This window comes from Zeus faber, assembly GCF_960531495.2.
Source record: "Zeus faber genome assembly, chromosome: 21".
Classification (NCBI taxonomy): domain Eukaryota; kingdom Metazoa; phylum Chordata; class Actinopteri; order Zeiformes; family Zeidae; genus Zeus; species Zeus faber.
Genome location: NC_137208.1, coordinates 17,412,482 through 17,434,060, shown reverse-complemented (window position 1 = coordinate 17,434,060; position 21,579 = coordinate 17,412,482). Strand labels below are relative to the sequence as shown.

Below are 21,579 nucleotides of genomic sequence, written 5' to 3'. Positions count from 1 at the left end.
ATTATTTTTCCATGTTTATATATAAATATATATATATATATATGTTTTTGCATATTATTAGTATTTAATATAAAATGATGTTAAAAAAATATATACATTATTATACAATGTATTGTTATATAATATAAGAAAAAGAGCAAAGAGCAAATGAACAAAAAATGCTTCTCTATTTTTTACATTTTTTACAACTGACATAATTTATATACATAATTATACTACATTTCCTTTCTTCTGTATGACTGTGCTGTAACAGGACCCCTGGTTCAACTCCCCCCTCCGACCCATTCTTATTCACCCGTTAAGAAAGCCCGTCGCCCCGAGAAGTCATGGCCTCACAGTAAACCCAGTAAAGTCCAATTTCCCCTCCTTGTCTTCTCTATTTTCTTTTCTTTTAGCAGCCATTTATGATCGCCTCTCCTCCGATTGGATGGGGTTAATTCACCTTGGGGGTCTCTGTAAACAGCACAGGCGGGTGATGGAGGAGTGCGGCGCGACTGCCCGGCAGAGCCGTGGGTCTGAGACCCAGACGTGAGAACGGCTCATTCCCTTGAATGATGGAGCCTATTTAGCCTCCAAGGCTAAACAGCCTAGGAAGTACCACTGTTCCAATGTGTGTACCTGTATGTGTGTGTGTGTGTGTGTGTGTGTGTGTGTGTGTGTGTGTGTGTGTGATCAAAATAAGGACCACCACCCCATCGTACCAGTGTCATGACCCCCATGCGCTCCATGTCCCGCGCGGGGCTGCGGGGGTCCAGCTTGGGGGTGGAGTGGCCACTGGGTGGGGACGAGGAGGCCAGCGAGGAGGCGGTGGCCGAGGCGGTGATGGAGGCCCCGTGGTGGTGGTGCATGCGGGCCAGGTTGAGGCCCTCCAGGCTGACGCTGGCCACGCGGTTCTCGATCTCCTCCGCCCGCAGCTCCGTCGACTCCTTCTCCTCCTGGATCAGCCTGGGGAGGGGAGTTGGAGGGGTGGTGGAGAAGAAAACGTCACTCTCGGGACTTTGTATGGACGCCGTGGGTGGTGGGCTGCTCGGGTTCCATCGCCGTAAACAATCCGCAACGCCAGCAGTTCCATGCCAAGTCGCCTCCAATTACTGCGACTGTCAGCCTGGCAGAGATCATTACAGTATAAAACAACCTTTTATTTTATCTAATAAATAATTGGTCATAATTCCCAACATTCTGTCAGGCACGGCACAATAAATAATCCCGTGGCATGGCATAGCACTAAAAATGTCACAAACTTGTAAGACTTTGCTTATTATTATGGCCTACTAACAGTTCGGGATGCAAGACTCGCAAGCGATTCGTTGGTATCGAACAAATCTTTTAAATGACTTGGGAATCGGCGGTCGCTCCGGCAGAGGGAAGCGGAATTAAAAGCTTGCTGGGAGGACTCCATTCCTGTTTCACGGCACACCTAGGGAGCTCCCACGGCACACACGTGGTTGAAAAATACTGCTTTACATGCTACACCTGCTCTAACCTAGGAAGGGGGATCATCATTGCCTCACAGCAAGAAGGTCCTGGGTTCGATTCCCGCCTGGGGCGCTGTTGGCACCATGCTCCGGCGGGTTATCTCCCAAATAGGAGCCTTTCTGTGTGGAGTTTGCATGTTCTCCCCGTGCTCACATGGGGTTTCCTCCACCTCACGTCAGTAAAGACCCCCACCAAAAACATGCATCCATCATCGTCTGACCAGCGATGGACAATTATCTTATCTAACTTGGTCCCCGGGCACGTCCACGTATGCTGCCCACTGCTCCTGGCTGTGCCCCCGGAGGAAGGACAAGCCAGGATGGGTCAAAAGCAGAGAATCCATTTCACCGGCCACCATCAAAGCATGTGCATGTGTGTGTGTGTGCAAGCATGTGTTGTAGTGTGGTGTGTTGCGTGATAAATAAAGACTGTTTCTTCTTCTTCTTTCTTTCTTCTCATGAGAGGCGTATAATACGCCTCTCAATGTTTCTTCCTTTCTGCCACTGCCTTTTTTGGGAGTTTTTCCCTCACCTCATAGGGGTCAGAGAGGTTATTGGGGGCTTTAAAGCCCCTTCGAGACCCTAACTAACTATTATAAAAGGCTTAATCATCTCAATTTGACCGTTCTGCCGCTATTCAGAAAATCCAATCTTTTTTTTTTTTTTACAGGGAGGATTCACTCAGATTTGAATGGCAAACTCCGCGACAAGCCAAACCAATTACAGGGCGAGAGGTGAGGAGATAAAAAAGACCACGAGCGCATTTATTATCCACAACCGTACCCAGTGTCTCGTGTGCTTATTAGATAGGAGCCCAATTCCCAGGACTCCCAAAATGTTATTTACCATCAGAGTTTAACTCTCCTGTTGGCGTAAGCGTCGGCCTTCCCCTGGAGAAGCGCTGCTGCCACTGCCGTGGCTAACGATTGTGCCACAAATGGGTCCTGAATACTAGCACGAGATGGTTCCAGTGGGTTTCTGCACACCTGTCACACATACGTTGAGTGTTTCGGCGGATATGCGAAACAGCTATTGACCTGTCAATTGGCCAAACCCATTTTGATTGCGGAAAAACTGATGAACCCCAAGTACCTACGTTGATAAAAAACGCCACTTTGAGAGGTAAGTAAAATGATTTTTTAATTGTTAAAAGTATCGAGTGAGTCGGTTCATCTGGATCAGATTAGTGTCGCAGGTAAGTATAACATCAGAAATGTCTGACGCAGAACAAGTTGACAGCAAGAATTGTTGAAGAATTGTCGTAGAATTATTGACTTTTCAATGACTTTTTTGAGGCCTAATATTTATAAAAGAAATTACTCAGGACATTTCAAGACCTTTTTAAGGACCGGCGGACACCACTGTATCGTATATCTCAAGAACCATCACCACGGTGACACGGTGACACAGCAGGGAACATTGTGAGCCCGCACCGGATCTCCTTGTTGATGGCGTCCAGCTGCTCCTGCAGCATCATGGCCAGCGTCTGGGCGTCCGAGTGGCCGCCGGGCGACAGCAGGTCCATGGAGCTGAACAGGGTCTCGTGGTCGTCGTCGTCGATGTCCGACATCTCCGTGTCGCTCTCGAACGGGTGGCCGCCCATCACCCCGAGCTGCTGTGAGCGCCACTCGTGCTCCCCGAGCGACTTGGCCTGGATGGGATGGAGAAAGGCGGCGGGAATATCAAACTGAGAAGAAGGGGCCTGTTGCTATCTGTGCAAGAGATAAAGACGGAGAGACGGAGCGGTATGAAGGCGTGTGCGTGGGTTCCAGAAAAAGGTCCGGATTCCAGATATAACTCAGAGAGCCCAATCCTGTCCAATCTGAAGTACAGGGGCTAAAAAAAGGTTTTGTATGATGCAAGTAAAGCAGCTTATTAGCAACACGTCTGAGCTATTTTCAATCACTCTATGTAAGTCTTTATATTATACATGAAAAGAAGACGAGAGAGGGATGGGGAGGAAGAGCGATGGGTCTCACCTTGGTCTCTCTCAGGCCCATGCGGCCCCTCCTGGGCCGCCTGATGACCTTGGCTGAGCGGTAGTGGTCCGACTGGGTCTCGGCCAGGGAGCCCAGCGAGAAGCGCAGCTCGCCCGACGTGTCCAGGTGAGACCTGGGAGCGGAAGAAGCCTCCGTCAGTTCAGGCCGGCGGTTGAAGTCTCTCGTTGGCCGTCGCTCTCATACCGAAACGGCGCCGTCGGGGGTTTAATCCGTGAGAGCCGATTGACAAAAGGATGCGGCGTGACACAAAGATTTTGTCGGCCGCCCTCGCTTGTTGCGCCGACGGGAAGGCGGCAAAGCTTCCCTCTCGGAGCTTAATAAGTGGCACCGAAGCGAACGAAAGCGCGCTTTCGGAGGCATCGGGGTTTTTACTGTTCACGCCGGCGCGCGGTGGCAAATTGCGTCTCACGCCTGCGGAGGTGATCGGGACGGCGGCTGTCAACACATCAGCGACTGCTCTATTACAAGGTCTTGAAGAGATAATAAAAATATACAAAGAGAACTTAGATGGGCGATAAGGTGTGGAAAATTCAATAATGCGCTTTTTTTTCATAGAATCAGCTTTTTCTTTCCCCAACCCAGGATTTAAATGAATGTCTTGCAAGGACTAGATACTCGAAGACCATGTTTATAGCGATGGAATAAGAAGGGCAACCGCCTTCAAAACAGCATGTTACATTGGCTCCCCAAATCAAATCAAAGTGAAACCCTATTTTGAATTTAATTGTAATTTAATCCTGCTCAGCCCACACTAATTCACTCATTATTTATTATTCTCAGAGGGGAAAATTATATAAGCGCACAGCTATAGAACCAGCATTCCGTAATCATTGTAACAAGTGCATTTCCATAACACCTGCATTCAATTGCATTTGCAGTATCTGTAGTTACAGTTTGTTTCATCAATCATGATCAAAGTATCCATTGGAGTTTATATTTGAACACTCATGTGGATTTTCAACCAGTATTTGAGTACTAGAAAACGTACGCCTCAAATTGTCCAAGGCCTGGCGACTCCCCCTGCCATCCCTGGCGACTCTCTGTGGGGGTCTCGCACCCCAAGTTGGGAATCGCTGCTTTAATAACTTAACTTAATGAATAATGGCTTTAACATTGCCCACAAGGATTTGATGCACGCGCACACACACACACACACACACACACACACACACACACACACACACACACACACACACACACACACACACACACACACACACACACACACACACACACACACACACACACAGGTACCAACGTACCGTGACAGGGTGGGTTCGGTGAGGGAGCCCGCTCTCATTCTGAACTGGTCCAACTCCGATCTCAGCTTCTCGATCTCCTCCGCGAGGTGTGACTGGAGGGAAAAAGGGACGCGCCCAAGATTTCAACTTCCCAAACTCATCCCGACGACAAAGCCACGCACGGTATCTCCAGTGTGTCATCCATCTGGGGCGGTGGAACGGTGCCACCATGCGGCGCGACAGTGGAGGCTTTCTAGCGCTTTCTACACTGGTACAAATTCTTGCAAATATTGGATAGCGGGGATGATAAATGATTTAGCACCATCAACCACGCTCATTATTTCTCTATTGAAAAAGAAGAAAAAAAAAAAAGAAAAACACTTTCATGGCGCTAAACTCATCTACAATTTACAGAAGGCACAGACAGAAGAAGCGATTCCTCGAATCCTCGCCTACTTTTTCGTGTATGGAGTCCTCGTACTGTTTCCTGTAACCTTCCGAGTCCTGGATCAACATATTCTGCAACAGAAAACAAGCGTTCATTGTTTGGACATAAACGTTGATTATTATTATTATCTTTTTTTTTGGTGGGGGGGGGGGGGGGTGGACTATCGACGCCGGAGGCCATTTCTCACCTTCTCCTCCAGAGCCGCCATTCTCTCCTTCAGGTGCAGCTGGAGACGCTCGTTGGACTCGGTGAGGAGCCGGTCCACCGTGTCCGAGAGCCGCTTGTTGTGCTCCTCGTTCATCTTCTCTCTTTGCCGAGCCTGGCGGGCGGAAGGCAGAAAGGTTCACATTCGGATGCGGATTTTGGAGCGGTGGGTGAAGACGGCGCCATCGCCTTCAGCCGGTCCAGGCTTTTCTTCGAGGTTTTCACGGGTTCAAATAAATTTGTGCACATGCCCGCAAACTTTACCCTGAGATCCATTTGGAACTGACCCGGTAACTTCCCCAAGGATAACAGATCTGAGTCAGGAGATCCTAAAATTAAATTTGTTCCTAAAATTGCTGTTTTTCGAGCACTATATCAATAGACTTGAACTTGATAGACTAATCATTGTGCACGTAGCCTAGTAATATTACACAGCAGCGCTTCCATACGTTCCTCTCGGATCCACTTGGGTATTACACATATTGACACACGGATCCGGGACTGCGAGCGGCCGAGCGTCGCGGTTCAGCCCGCAGGCGACTCACCCTGAGCAGCTCCTGGTTCTTCTCCTCCAGCTGGCCTTCCAGGTGCCTCATGCGCTCCTCGATGCTGCCGTGGCGTTCCTCCGCCTGCAGACGGAGAGCAGAGCACAGACAGGAGAGAAGGGAGAGGGTTTGGGTTGGGGATTGGGGGGGGGGGTCGGGTGGAGGGGGTTTGGAGGAGCACAAAGTGACCTGCAGGTTTCACAGCCAAAGGGAGCGATGAAAGCAAAAGCGGAGGCGGCGAGACCCAAGCCAAAGCCTCAACCACGACTTGAAAAGGTTTTTTTTTTTTTTTGTTTTTCTTTTGTCTATTGCTGCTGTTGTGTGTTGTATATTTATTTCAATGCAATGAGGTAGAGCGGGTCAAGGTAAAAGTCTGACGGGAAGACAAGATGGAGGCCAGCAAAGGACGGGATGAAAGAGGAAAGGGAGCTGCACCACAGCATCGCCAACTAACAGTCGGAGCTCCAGCCAGACCAGCCATGCAGCCGTTGTTTCCCCCAGTGGCACCAGAGCCCAGTCCCCAATATAAAACACACCCCACCACAAAAAAAAAAGGAAACAAAAAGAAAATCAACAAACATCCGATAAAGAATGAAACCTGCTGCCTAGCCAGCAGTAGCTCGTGACGGGCTAGCGGGACTACCTTCCTAAGAATGGAGTTCATGTCTTGGAGTTTAGCTTCCATAACAAAGTGATACTCCTCAGGAGAGGAAGCGGAGATGGAGCCAGACTATGTGGCCAAGGGAGAGGAGAGGGACACGGTGAGAAGTCATGACTCGACTTTACACACAAATACAGCACAATACCTAAGTAGAGAGTAGGGGGGGTGAGTGCACCTGGTGGAATGAGTCCTTGTGTATTATTTTGTATTGTCTTTGTGTTTGTGTGTGGGTGTGTGTGGAGGCCTCCTCCTACCTTGGTGAGGGCTGCTATCCTCTGGGCGAGTTCGGCCTCCACCTCGGGCAGTGTCTCGGCCTTCCTCATGGTCTGCTGGAGCTTCTGCTCCGCGAGCTCCAACCGCTCCTGCAGCTGCCGGTTCTTCTCTTCCATCTACACACACAAACATACGCATGCTACCAGGATAACTCCGGTAGTTTTGAACCCCGGGGCTTATTTTTCTTATCGTTAGGAATCCAGTACGCTGTCCAATGGGGCGCTGAAAAACGTCCTTGAGATTAGCCCCAGCAGTCGTATGAAGCCCTTCCCTCAATACCGGATCAATTCATCAGATTCAATCAATCCAATAACTCGGGGTTAACCACAAATGATGGAAAGATAATGCTTTCATCTTAAGAAATACCAGACTTTCCCTTGAAATGACTGAATCTCGATGCTGTAAAGGCGAAATTCGCATCCGCCATGAATCAAACTGCCACCCATTGGCTAGAAGTTCCCTGCTGTGCCCGAAGACATTTTCAGTGTCTGCAGAGGAGTGGCCTTTGACCGCAGATCAGTTTTAAGCCCCTCTCATTTCAGGGGACCGCTTTGGCAGCTTTTGGTATCGGCGACAGATGCTCCGCTCCCAGAAGCATTGGAAGCTCAACCGCAGCTCAACATGCAATAATTAGAACGGAGAGGGCCAGCGCTGCGCTGCTGCGCGGCATTTGTTTGTGCGAGTGGTGAACTCTGTGTGGAGCTGGTCTCATCATACCAGAGGCGCTGGTTATCAGGCCGGTGACATCAGCAGCCCCCCCCACCCCCCACAACCGACACCCTCTGGCAAACAATTTCCAAAAACCAGTAGATACCGCACGCTGGGTCCTGCAACGACTAAAACTCGATGAGGGTTGTGTTTGTACGGCCTCATCCCCAAAATGATTTGAGGGTTATTTCTGCATGCTCTCAGGGAAGCCACTTGTGTCTTCTTAATGTGCTTTTTGAGTGACACTGAGGTTAAACTGTTCTGAGACCAGACGTACACACACGATATGGTCAATCAGTTAGGGGGAGCTACAGTACATCCAGAAGCCCAGTTTAGGCCCCCAAAAAACTCCACATACACTTACACCTACGCTTAAAAGGTGAACTGCGTTATTTTTGAACCGAAACCTTACTTTGCGGACATTGGGAGTCACCCTGAGTGATCAGAATAAATATATTTTAAATTAATCTCCAGTAGTGTTCAGAGCGCATTGATTGCCCCGGCGGGCTGTAGTCATCTGAAGCTGTTCCCTCAATATTGGAGACATATTTAAATATTCTGATGACAATCACTCAGGGGTTGACTCCCGATGATACAAAAAATAAGGTTAAGGGTAAAAAAATAACTTCTTCCTTCAAGGAGAGTAACATAAATCTCCATAAAACCAGCTCTAAATGGCTTTGCGCCAAGGAGAGTATTTCACTGAGGTCATGATATTATATAAGACAGGAAGCTTCATAGCTAGACTGCCAACCTGTGTTCTTGTGGGTAGTACGTTCAATTATCCAAAGCAATGTTTCATTCTTGATGCAAACAGTTAGTGAGTCTTTTTGTACCTTTTGCAGGTGTGCGAGTTTGTCTTTGTGCGTACGGATGTGTCTTTTCGTGACAGCACGTGTCTGGCGGGCCTTTGGGATAAAGAGACATTTCCTCTCCCCTGAGGCATCCGATGAACAAATCCCAAAGACACGATGGCGGGGATACAAGACAAATATTCAGCACTCAGATTTGATCATTTCAAATGACAACGATGAACAGGCCTTTTTGTCCAAAGAAGCATCTACGAGATGACTATTCAACATTCCTTTCCCAGTAGCGCCGACGTTATCGAACACAATGTCAAGATGATCCCGTGGATATTCTTCTCAGCAGGAGCCCGCTGCAGGAGCCTGCGTACAGTACCTGTCGGAGGAAGGCCTCCTTGTTGGCCAGCTCGTTCTCCAGCTTGTCGCTGATGTCGTGCAGGGAGGTGGACTCGCGCTGGGCGCTGAGGTAGCGCTTCTCCAGGGTGACGATGCGCTCCTCCATGTCCTCCTTCTGGCACATGGCCTGCGGGCAGAGAACCCAGATCCAAAGTCACTCACACGTGGATCTAAACAGGTGCCGGTGGGAGGGCAAGGGTGGGGTGAGGGTGGTGTCATTATCTTCATCGATGTGGTGGCGGTTATGTTTGTCGAGTTAATTTGTGTGTCTGCCTACACCATTGAAACACGAAGCAGGAAAGACCCCAGTGGAGACCTTGACACAGATGATACATTTCCTGTATGGACAAGCAGTGTTGGTTTTCTGCAGATGCCGGCATGCACACGCCTTTAAATGGACAGGTTTTTGTCGAAAAAAAAAAAAAAAAAAAAAAAGATATGGACAGCTCTCATGCACGCACGCACGCACGCACGCACGCACACACACACACACACACACACACACACACACACACACACACACACACACACACCTGTCTGCGTCGTCACTGCAGCAATCAATAGTAATCTCGGTCAGGGACTAGGAGCCACCGGCTAATATTCATAATCAGTCCGCTGGTATTCAGTCCACAAAGACTCTTTCTGACACATATCGAAAAAAACTTGTGATTGCTTAGTCGGCCATTTACGGCACCAATCTCGTCTGGAAAACTTGTTTTTCTAATCCTGCCTAGTTTTTCCACCCGGCAATATCACTCAAAGAACTCCATTTGTCACAAGTTAAAAATAACTTTCAAGAGTGAACAATGGCAGATCCATTCACAGGTCATCTACGTTTAGCATTTAGACGTTGCATGCTTTGCCTCCAGGTGGCCTTACTTCATGTGTGTGTGCGTGTGTGTGTGTGCATTACAAACTTAGTCTCTCACACACACACACACACACACACACACACACACACACACACACACACACACACAAGGCGCAGAAAAAAGAGAGTTTGCAAGAGTCTATGCTAATTCAAGCTTGTTAGGCAAATGAAGCCCTTCTTTGATGTCTTTCTTCAGTGTGTGCGTGTGTTTTGTTTGTATGTACAGTGGCAAAAATCTGTGTGTATGCATGTGTGTGCTGCCACCTCTTTGATGTCCCGCTGGTACTTGTTGTTCATCTCCTCAGACTTGATGAGGTCCTTGCGGGCCGTCTCCAGCTCCTGCTCCACCTCGGAGACGCGGGACGACAGCGAGGACATGCGCTCCTTCATCTGGGCCAGCTCGTAGTTCTGCTTCTCCAGCAGGTCCTGCAGCTCCACCACCTGGCTTGCCTCGTGGGCCGACTCCAGAGAGCCGTTGGACAGCCGCTGGGGGAGATGGGTGAGGCCGGGGTGAGCTTTCATTAAGTGACTGCCGCGATATCGGTAATTTCGCCATGTTATTTCATACGATTTTTGTCTTCCTTGCCTCAAGAAAGCCTAATATTCATCTGCTACTTTAGTCACTTTCTACTTGATATTGATTTATCTATAAATCATCTTCTGTTAATGGTTTTATTGGGGCACAGTGATGCCCATTCCATCACTACCATGAATTTATCCCTTATAAGAAGGCCTTGTATGTACTTTGACTTTTGCCGGACTTCAAAATTATGTCACTGGCGCATGCAGTGACATAATGTGAGGGTAACCCCGCTTTCCAATGTCTGGAGTATCAGATAGGATATGAGGGAACATGAAACCCAAAATGAGGAAAAAAAAGTTGTAAATCGGATTTCCTGATTTTATTTGTGTGTGTGTGTGTGTGTGTGTGCGTGTGTGTGTGGGTGTGTGTTTTTGCCGCGCCACGGCGTCTCGGCGCCTGTGTGAAGTGGGCCTTGAGAACCGGCATCGCTCCCACTTTGGATAAAACACATCAGCGCCCTCACAAATTCACAAGTCCAGGAGGTCAAGCTCTGGCCCCTCTCCTGTTTTCTTTTGTTCTGGGACGCTGACAAAGACCAGGCTGCCCAGGCTCCGCCGGAGTCTCTGCAGGCCGCTGTGACTCCTGCAATAGCAACGTGACTAAGTTCTATTGGGCTTCTAATTCCACCTCGCTCCCGGGGTCTCTGAGAGGAAGATTAATTACAGGGAGAGACAAACAGGTACTCGGCGGAGATGGTTGGAAGCGAGAAGAACCAGAAGGGATTAACAAGCAACTACACTATCTTCATCATCTTCTCCAAACAGCCGTTGGAAAACACTCCCTTTGGGATTCTGCCACTCGATTTGATAACGGTATACCTACATCCAAACAATAAGAGGCAGAAATAGAATATTATTTCTTACTTTTGGGTTTTTGCAGAGCAAGCTCCTCCACCCCAGCCATCCATCTGTGAGGACAAACCTAATTGGGCCGGTCTGCCGGCTGTCCCTGATCAATGACTAACCCGAGAGAGGTGGCACTAAATGACACCGTTGATTTTAATACGGCCGCCTTGCTCACCGGGACGCTCTGATCACGGACCTGCAACATCCCCGTCTCTTTCACCCTCTCCCGCCTCCTCTCTTAGTCTGAATTTCGGCAGAGTTCCAGTCCAAAGTGCACCCGCTGTTTACTGAATAAAACTTATTGCACTCTTGATCTGCACGGAGAGAATGTTATGAGGCCTAAATTATTTTGCATTGTAGGGACGATGATGACGAAGGTCCAATTTATTTATGGAAAACAACAGGTGTACTGCACCATATCTTGTTATTTGTCCAGGAAAGATAATGTTACATGTTTTGCTCATAGCTTTTCAGCAACCAGCCATAGACTAGATGTAGGAATATGAGTAATAATGTTTGAGTAATGAAAATCGAAATTTGCCAGACCTGCAGAGCTGTCCAATTTGACAAGCCCTCTGCAGCTGAATATGTGGAAATGAATAATTTAAAGTCTCGTCTGTCACGCTGAATCAGCCGGCCCGTCTGTAAGTCTATAAATTATGTTCCTAGAGGTTTGGCGACTTGACCTCGTGCCCTCTGCGAGTTAATGTTTACTTCCGTAGATCTCTTCATCCATCCCTTGCTCATGCCCTTTATTCCCCCTTTCCTCCGTCCTCTCTTCGTCGTCATATGACCACCAGCCCTCATCGTCCTAAAGACCAGGGTGTGGCTGCTGTCCTCCAATCACTCGCAGTTGCAAGCGTTCAAATTCATGCATACTGGATATTGACATGACAGTCTATGTTCTTGTGGAATCCACATATACATACGCCTACATGCAAAGGGCAAAGTCCCCGAAGAAAAAACAACAGCAATAATAATAACACCATAGCTGGCACCTTGGCAGGCAATTTCTTTACCTAGAGCGCTATTCATGTCTTTATACTAACACACACAACCTCCCCCACCCAATCCAGTTTGGCAGCGTTTCCATTGATCTATCCGTCTATCTATCTCAGGTAGTCTTGGGGAGATGCACGCTGTCTGCATGTTAAAGGGGGATTTCTTTAAAGATCTGCTTTGGGGCTTCACACGCTCAACGGCCCAATCTTGTGAATGCGGATGCGGCGGCACCCTCTAGCTGTTATTAATTATCAGAAAGCAATTTGTATTCAGCTATGCAGAAGCACTGGCACTCTGGCGTAATGGGAGTGGCTGAGGTCGCGGCAAGTACATTCACCTGGGAGCGGAAGTCCTTCAGAGTGAATGTGAATGTGAATTCTGCAATGCAGAAGTGCTTGAAATTGCAATTCTAGAACGGCCGCCAGACGCTGGCTCCGAAAAACTCCCGACTCAACGTAAGTCAATGGAAAAAAAAAAGAACTTCTAAATCAAAATACAAAGTCAATATTCTTTTTTCCCACAAGGGTCTCAAAAGGTGTTAGGCTTACTTCTTATAATGAGTGTCTGGGTTGAGATTTTGAATTTGTTTAAACAATGTGTATTCGTGGCCGTGATCGCCTTGATTTTCGGCTCGCCTTCAACTGTGTGGTGGTTTCATTCCCCCAAACAAGGCACACCAAGACTCGAAAATTCCCAAATTCAGAAATACCTGTCTCTGTTTCCGGCCAAAACAAGTGGCAAGTGTATACCCAAACTTGAGGCTTCAAACAAGGCATATTTGGACAATATCTTTGAATAACGTGCTCTGGATGATGTATATCTTTGCAGTCCGTTGATGGTTTACCTAAAACAAGCTGGTCTATGTGGTGACATGTGGTGTGGATAGTAAAGTGCAATTTCAGTATGTGTTCAGCTGTCCCACCTTTCCATGCACCTTCTGCTGGGCTTCGCTGCCCTCCAGCATGTCCTCTCCACCATCCCCAGATGCCACTTTCCTCTGAATGTGGGCATTCTGCTCTCGTAAGGCCACGATCTGCGGGAAGGCATCAGATGGGGAAAGGTGTTGCGTTGAAATGGCTGCAAAAAGTTCAGACTCCAAACAATGAGAAAAGCAGCTTTTTTTTAATGATATACAGTAACTTCAGACACCGGAGATGTTCATCGCCTCTGTAGGCTTGGAACAGAGACACAAGAAATGTATTTTGTTGACAACCAGCGATGTTATATTTTATACATACACGCCGCTATCTATCCTACGTGTCTCCCAGGTTTGCACTACAAACGTAATGAAGGTGTAAAGCATTCTTATGAAACCACTGAGGGCAGTGGAACCCTCACATAATTTACTGATTTATTTACCATTTACAGCCACACTGGTAGCAGAGTGTCCCTAGCTGGAATCTGTTGAGGAATTTCTGCAACAAGGCGTGAAGTTACGTCAATGAGCGCCGGCATGATCACTATAATCATTGCGTTCGGCGGGACCTCCCCCTTGCTTTATCACCTGGAGCATCTGCCGTCCGGTCGTAATCCCCTTGACGGGGTGTCCGATAACAACTATTATTAGTGTATTCCATGACAGCACTCGCGTGATTATGGCTTCGCATACACAGGTAGCGACAGCGGTAATCGTCCAAATTGCCGGATCCCTTGTTTCTAGACAGAGGGGGAACTCTTTAACTTCTTGTTAAAGCTCCGGTAGTTGAGGAAGGTAAATAAACAAATAAATACATAAACAGGGATGTAAGCCATCTGTCTTCTCAAACATTCTTTTCACGATGCGAGGGAAGCTGGAAGGTGAGGCTTAACCCCGAAAAATGTCCCAGGTTATGTGTGCGCTGACAGCCTGTAAACTGTGGCCGATGCTCTTGACGGTGGCGCACCACAAGGAACACATTGTGTATCTCTGTTCCTTTCAGGATTTTGCGGTAAGCACACAAAGTGACGACAACGTCATTAAGTATAGATTGACGCAGGCGCCGGTCCTGAGTGCAGTCTGGTGTAATGCTTGCGACTGCTTTGGATTAAAATGACATCCTGCCATTTCCGGATTCACCGGATCTTCCAATCAACCTGGATTTACACAAATAAGCGGGCCTGGAAATCGGCAGAGCGCGTGTAAACTGCAAATAGATCCGGCAGCTCAGCCCCTCAAGTGATGTGTATTATGCAAGCGAGTATTTTTTCATACAAAATATTAACGAAACACTCGCATCGGGGCGCTGGGTGTTCTGCGTCAGCTACGGCAACGCAGTCACTGGCAAGGACAAACAATTTAAATCGCTCAGAAATCGATCAGTATGCAGATAACTTTACGCCTCGCGAGAAAGGCACGGGAACGGAATTTCCTCAAGCGACGGACTGCTGCGGTGCGTCAAACAGCTTCAACGAGGAATGAGAGAACAACCCTGGGCGTCCCCGTGGACAGAGATGACGCCTGTCAAATGACGAATCAGTTGCCCGCTGCCTGAACACGCGGGTTCGAACCGAGCCTTGATGCCGTGACCCCGCCTCCACCAGGACGTGGACGGACGGAATCGTGATCGACGGATCCATTACTTCAACGTGTGAGCGGGGTCCGGGAGACGCGCTTCTCTTCCAGACACAATGGAGCTGTCTAAGCTCCGTTAAAATCAGGCAGCGACATTCGCTCGCTGCGGTTTGCCCAGACCGACGCCCCGAGCTTACCTACGGTTGCGTTTTTGCCCGCATTTAATGAGGGCACAGTTATGCCCCCTTACGGTACCGCGGCGTCGTGCCAAAACTGTCAGCAATTTCTCCGGCTCCGAGATCAAACGCCGACACAACCCCCCTGACGCAAAGATGAGAGCGTGCGACGAATGGGGAGCGGCACCGGCGCGTCCCCGGCTCTTAAATCTTCGGGAAAGGAGGCATTTCTCGGATACAAAATCAATGGGTCTCTTATTTTCCTTTGATGTGGCTGTTGACGGAGAGACTGGAGCCAAGCAAGTCAGAGTAAAATGGGGCCAGACGTTTTTCGTTATCTCCCCTCTGCACCTCCACGGTGGATGGAGAGTACGGTTTCAGCGCGGAGGAGACGAAGGAGAGGTCAGACGGATGCAAATCACGGGGCGGGGGAGGGAGGTGCGGAAACGTTTGATCTCGCCAAATGAGGGCCCTCGGTGGCCGGGGGGGGGGTCTCCCCTGCAAAGCGCGATAGCGTTAAGATCAGAAAGGTACACTTTGGAGACGAGCCATAGCCAACCCGACGCATAAACTCAACACTTTTCTTCTTGAATAAATTATCCTCTGCTATTTAGGAAGAACGGGCTCGTTTCTTTATTCGGGGATTAAAGCAGAGGGAAACAGGCAGGAAAGGAAGGAAACACCGACAAGGTCTTTCGATCTTAGTCAGCCCAGACCCGGTCCTCAGATGGACCTATAGGCTTTTAATCTTATGGACGCGGTTCCATTCAGGCCCGCGTCAAGGCTTTCGTTCCATGAGAAGAAAATTGCAAATTTATGAGTCACCAGTTTTTTGAGAGAGCGGCGGTAATCGGTGCAAACACCCTGGACTACGCAAAGGGTCACAGGTCATTGATGTCGTTAGACAAGGCAGCAGTCTCTCAAATCCTGGAGGGACGGGCGGTTTCCAACCGGAGCCCAATCCCCCCTAAAATCAATTAGCGCACAGGCTGGCTTGCCCGGCAGCCAGAGGGGATCTGCCAGGCCCTCTTCCCCCCAGAGCATCGCAAGTGTGGACGTTCCTGCAAGCTGGGGCCGGTTTAACAACCGTTGCCTCGAGGCCCATCACTCATTTGTCTACCGCCCCGACGAGACCAAATCTCAGCCGTGTAGTATGGAAGGCCTCTGTCTAACCTTGGCGATGAGATGTGACAGAATTCTTTCACGGCGCAACGTCCTCCAGTGAAATGTCTTGTCACGGACGGGATGTTTCAGTGAAGAGCAGCCTCTGTCCAGCGGTTTGTGCGGCATGTTGCGTTTGGAAAGCGCTGAAACTACAACGGCGGCGGCGAGGCAGCTCCAGGAACGAATGATTAAGAAGCAGGGAATGACTCGTCTGTTAAATAGAACTCCCTGTCACCGTCTCGCTCCATTTCCTTAGACCTTGTCAAATGTTCTGCGCCCCTGTAGTCTCCCTTGCTCCGACCCCGCAAAGCAGGGAGACGGATTCTTCCTCCCGCCCTTCTCCATTTCTGTTCCTTCTGTTCTTCAGTCTCGTCATATCACTGTCACTTTTTGGGCGGCTCCAAACACTTTCGTCGTTCTCCAAATGACTTTGCCGCTCGGTCTTCCTCCTGTGTCTCCTGTGAAGAGTCCCACCTTCCTTTGCTTTCATCTCTTATCTCTCTTTGTCTCTCAAATCCCCCACCAAACCCCTTTGGTTCATCGTCAGAGTCCCCCGCGTCTTTGAATGGCACGGCTGACAGGCTGCGAAGCGCCAGCCTCGGGCGTTTCTTTTTTCGGCTGAAGCGGTCACTGCCAACGGTCCCGGCATGAGCCGGGCAGGAGGGCCGGGGCAGGCTGGCGCCCGCTGCTGACAAGCGAGGGATCAAGTGAGGGAGGGACCCCAACCCCGACCTGCTTTTACGGGGAGTGGGTCGAGCTTAAGTGTGTATTCTTTATTGTTCACGCTGTCATTATTAAGATATGCTTGGATAATTACAGTAGCAGGTTAACTGACATGAAATGCAGAAATAGTCTATTTAACTTCTGCGCCACTCAACATGTGTAGCCGTAATAAAACTGCCTAAGGCTGAGAAAAGGGAGGTGGTGGGAAATTTAGATTTTTACATATACAAAATGAGACATTTCATTAACATTGAAGTATTACATTACAAAGTATTACAAAGACATTTCATTAACATTAAAGTATTTTACCCGTCACCGTTTTGTGCTGTCGGAGGGCACCTGCATGCGTTATTTACCAAGTTTTCCGTCTGAAACGAAATATTCATTTATGCATTCGGTCATCTCCCTCTGACTTTCCCCTGACTTTCCATCCCTACAACATCTATCCACCCACACACACGGCCATTGAGATGACCCACATTCATGATACAACAAGTACAAGTATTGACTGTATCCGGTCTTACCTCTTCATTGGCTGCTGTAAGCTCCTCCTCAAGGGCCGAGACCCTCTCCAGTGACACCCGCAGTCTCTCTCTCACCTGAAACCCAGACAACCATTTCATATCACTTTCTTCTTGTAGGACTGTCATTGAGATTACCAAATAGTTGAGGGCAGTTAGGAGGTGACAGCGAGATGGGATTGGATTCTATCCCCTGAACCCCTGGTACCATTTCACTCGTGCAGCAACCGAGGGGTTAAAAGGATGAATCGTTCTCATTCTGACAATCCCAGCCCTTCTCTACTTCCTTGGCCTTACAATAACACTTAGCCTTGGCTCTACAGCAGGGGCTTAGCTTCTGTCCACGGGCAGAGGCCTTTATTGCTTTTGAAAGAAACCGGCTTTCCCTCTCCTCCCCTCTGTGTCGAGAGGGTGGGGGAGGAGGGGGGCTCGCAGCGTTCGCTCCCTCACCGACGCACTGGCTTATTTGTCACAGCACCGATGGAGCAATTACCTGCGCTGCCCCACAATATTAAACCGCTGCGACCCACTAAAATGTCAGATCTGAGAGAAGGCTGATCCTGGATTGCAGGGCTAGACGGGGGTCACCCTGCTGGACGGCCGGGCCCTAAGCGGCACGCTGTCAGAGACACCCTAATAAAATCATAGCCTTTTGAAGCGGGAGCTCGGGGGATTACAACGGCGATATCGCTCGCCAAGGCTCGGACGGAGCGGTGATGCTGAATCAACAGTTGCCTATTTTGGTCTACATTGACCGAGTTCAGCCACTGAAACGGTTGGCAAAAAAAAATCTGTTCTCAGTGACCCAAAGGTACCTTACCTTCTCGTCCAGAGCTTTGTGGTGCTCAAACAGGGACTTGAGCGCTTTGAGGACCTCGACCTCGCTGGACACTCCCGAGGGAGACTGAGCCTGCCGCTTGACCACCGTCATACGGAGCGAGCGCTCGTGTCTGGACACCAGGCACTCCAGGTGTTCCAGGAGTAGCTGGAGAGACAAACCCCCCCAAAGACAGTTGTTATCATCTTCGTCTTAAGCTTTTCATCTAGAAATCAGGGGCACCCCCCCCCCCCCCCCCCACTAGCCTTGACCCCCACCTGGGCAAGGAAACAGTCCCAGGAAAATCCCTCGGCAGAGTTAGGAGTTAAAAAATGGAAGAAATCCACCTTCTACAGTAGGACGGCCAGGCTGCAACTGACGGTAAGTGGGCAACGTTCCTTACATCATATGACAAGTATTAGGTTACTTTAGTCACTTTAGAGTAGTCTTATTTTCATTTTCTTGTGTCCTTCCCTTCCACACCGTTACCTTGGGCATTGTAATGCCACAACACAAAGCTACATATTTTCAAGTGAACGTTGAATACACATATTTTATCGAAGGGTCTAAACAACAAAGTCAATCATGTCATGTAATTTACAAGCATTTATTAGGTGAAAACATCGTGGTGTGTTGCGTTCTTGCTGTGAAAGTACCTGTCTGAGCTGAAAACAAATTCATACCATTTGGACATTTTAACGGGAAGAGGGAATGGCACTATATTGCTTCCATTACCGAGTTGCACAATGCCGTATAAAATCAATTGCCGGTGGAAAGCATCTCAAGGACGGAGCGGAGCGCTGAGGGGGGCAACATCCAGTAAAGAGGAGTTAAATAGCAAATCTCCTCCTAGAATAAGTGAGAAAAGCCGTCTGGCTGCCAGGTACAGTTCTATACATTGATGGTTCTTGGTTTAACTATGACGCATTGAAATTGAGATTGGCGTCCTTTTTCTTGATTTGTTTTTTTTATCTGAACCCCCCATAGACAGTGTCATTACTATGATGGAAGCTCATAACAACCGGTGAAACAGGTAATGGCGAGAAGACATCATTTTAATAACTTTGAGAAAAAAATTATAAGTAAAATTTGTAAAATTATTTTGAATTCTGCACCAACCCTGGCAAAGCTACGCTTCACTAACCAAAGAGTTCCCCGACAAGACGGTGCATGGTGCATGAATAAGCGCGGTGGTTGGATAATACGTATTCTGGTGTCAAATGCACCTATGGTATTTTGTTTTCATTTTGGAGCCATTCAGTTATTTTCTATGCTTCTCCCTGATGCAATACAACAGTTCCACAGTTCCATAAATGCTAAAATGGTAAAAAAAAAAAAAAAAAATGCATCGACATCCTTTTTGAAAAGCAGTTAACGTTTTACTGGAGATTTGGGTTAAATGTTCTAACCACAACCCCTTCTGCTTGGAGAAAACTTGGTTAGGTGGCGTCTAACGGCAGATTAGGAATCTGGTTTTGCTTTGTGTAACTAGTGAAAACAAACCTAAAGCTCCCAGTGACCATACTATTTATGACCACATATGTATTACATACAGTATATAACATATATTATGTAATTACTCAAATGTAAAAATTAGGGCAAATATACGACAGTAATTGCAGTTCTTTATTTATATTAATTTGCTCTCTGCTCCATCCAGTTAATTCTTATCATGTAGAATTAACGTGCATTTACGATCATTTACGGTTATTTAGCTGCGATGATAATCCACCACAGCTTTCAAATCTAACCTGGCACTCCACTGACATTAATTCTGCTGTCATCGCTTCAGTCCATTAAGTGAAGGCAACACCTCGAAAGTTTAATTATGCACTTTTAAATCCTTAACAACAGTAAAGCAAGTCTAATTAAAGTTTGTTTGGTAATTGCCCAGTGGAAAAGTCAAGGTGATAATGAAGTGGAAGAGACAGAGAGGGAAAATGACTTTTTTTCTGCCCCACCTCCTCCCTCATTTTGTTTGTGTGTGCGTGTGTCTGTGTGTCTGTGTGTGTGTGCGTGTGCGTGTGTGTGTTAGAGAGAGTGTGTGTGTATGTGTGTGCGTGCGTGCATGCTTGCGCGTGTGTGTGTGTGTGCGTGTGTCTGTGTGTGTGTGTGTGTGTGTGTGTGTGTGTGTGCGTAGGCCTACTTTTAAATCCATTGGCTTCTGTGAAAACCATCCAAGACACACAGCACACCAAAGTAAATCAAACAATATTTTTGCTTGGGGAAGAGCAAGTCTTATCTCTTAGAACTCGCATCTGGTTTTACGAAAGAATAAAACAGGGGAAATATATTCGTTTTTTATTATTATTATTGGAGCGATACGGGACTGCAGATCTGAAAAGCTGAGGTAGTCTGCTGCTGCTTTTGATCGTTGTTCCCAAGAGTTTCGGCCGGTCACCTCGGGGCATCGGTCCCATTCGGCGTTAAGTTTTACCGTTGAGCGGCGATCCATGGATGAGTAAAAATGGAAAAAGTGTTCAGCCAAAGTCTCTGCAGCTAATGAGGTGTGCCTGGGCATTGGATATGATCACTGACCACGCTCGCTTCAGCGCGTCTCGCATCAAAACACAACCTCTAGGAAAAGCCTTGGCTACCGTGTGAAATTAATCCATCACAGGGTTGGGCGGACACAGAGTCACACAGGGGCCAAGAGGACGCAGATTGTTATGCCAACCCCGATCACATGACGAGCCGAACGTAGAGATGAGGACATCTGCTGCTGGGGAGGGGGAGGGGCCGATCATTAAAAACCAACTGCATCGGTGATTAGTTGACAGTTAAAAGTTGGATGCTCCCAGGACTCCATGGCAAGGCGTGCTCACCCTCAATCTATGGGAATTTTGCAGACTTGACTTTTGCCAGTAAACAGTGTCAGTGTGAACAGACCGGCGGGTAGGAAGGCAGAGTAGAGTAGAGGAAGAGCAGAAGGAGGCTGAGTAGAGGTAGAATAGAGGGAGGTAGAGGGTGGCGGAGAAAGGTTTGGCGGAGGAACAGTTGAGGTGGAGTAGGGGGGTCAATAGAAAGAAAGAAGGATAGAAATAGTGGTAGGTAGAGTGCAGCTAGAGTAGGGATGGAATAGAAGTGGAAGATAAGTAACAGAAGGTAGAGTAGAGGGAGGTGAAGTAGAGGTAGAGTAGAACAATGGTAGAAAAGAGGTAGTGTAGAGGGAGGTGCAGTGGAGGCTGAGCAGAGGGAGGTAGAGTAGGAAGGTAGGGTCGAAAAATGGTGGAGAAGAGGTAGAGTAAAGGTAGAGTAGAGGTAGAGTAGGTAGGTAGAGAGAAGGGAGGTAGAGTAGGAAGGTAGAATGGAATAACGGTGGAGAAGAGTTAGAGTAGACGTACTGTACAGTGGAGGGAGGTGGAGTAGAATAGAGGCGGGTAGAGTAGAGGTGGAGTACAGGTTTCAGTTTTATTTTTATTTTTTTGCACAATTGCCAGGACTACACTCACCCTGGTGTTGTTCCTCTCCGCCTTGAGCTCGGAGATCTCCTCCTCCTTCTCCAGCAGCTGCTCCCTGCAGGCATTCAACTCCTTGGTCAGGGCGGCAAACTCCTGTTCAACGGAAACAAGGAAGTCATAGGTTTAGAGCAATGCCAAGGAAGATAAGTGGTTCATTGTTACGGCAGT

At 48.2% G+C, this 21,579-nt stretch overlaps 1 protein-coding gene across 1 annotated transcript in view; it reads right to left on the bottom strand.

Moving 5' to 3' along the window:
• Positions 1-21,579, bottom strand: part of ppfia2 (PTPRF interacting protein alpha 2) — a gene marked incomplete at both ends in the record, with an annotated part of 154,420 nt that overhangs the window by 14,741 nt on the left and 118,100 nt on the right. The window contains 14 exons of the mRNA XM_080022206.1: positions 702-945; positions 2,909-3,126; positions 3,455-3,587; positions 4,738-4,829; positions 5,173-5,235; positions 5,352-5,483; positions 5,914-5,997; positions 6,829-6,963; positions 8,738-8,884; positions 9,893-10,114; positions 12,981-13,091; positions 17,137-17,211; positions 17,954-18,118; positions 21,403-21,504. Of these exons, the coding sequence (XP_079878332.1) occupies positions 702-945; positions 2,909-3,126; positions 3,455-3,587; positions 4,738-4,829; positions 5,173-5,235; positions 5,352-5,483; positions 5,914-5,997; positions 6,829-6,963; positions 8,738-8,884; positions 9,893-10,114; positions 12,981-13,091; positions 17,137-17,211; positions 17,954-18,118; positions 21,403-21,504 (1,923 nt within the window). The remainder of the gene's footprint in view (positions 1-701; positions 946-2,908; positions 3,127-3,454; positions 3,588-4,737; positions 4,830-5,172; positions 5,236-5,351; positions 5,484-5,913; positions 5,998-6,828; positions 6,964-8,737; positions 8,885-9,892; positions 10,115-12,980; positions 13,092-17,136; positions 17,212-17,953; positions 18,119-21,402; positions 21,505-21,579) is intronic.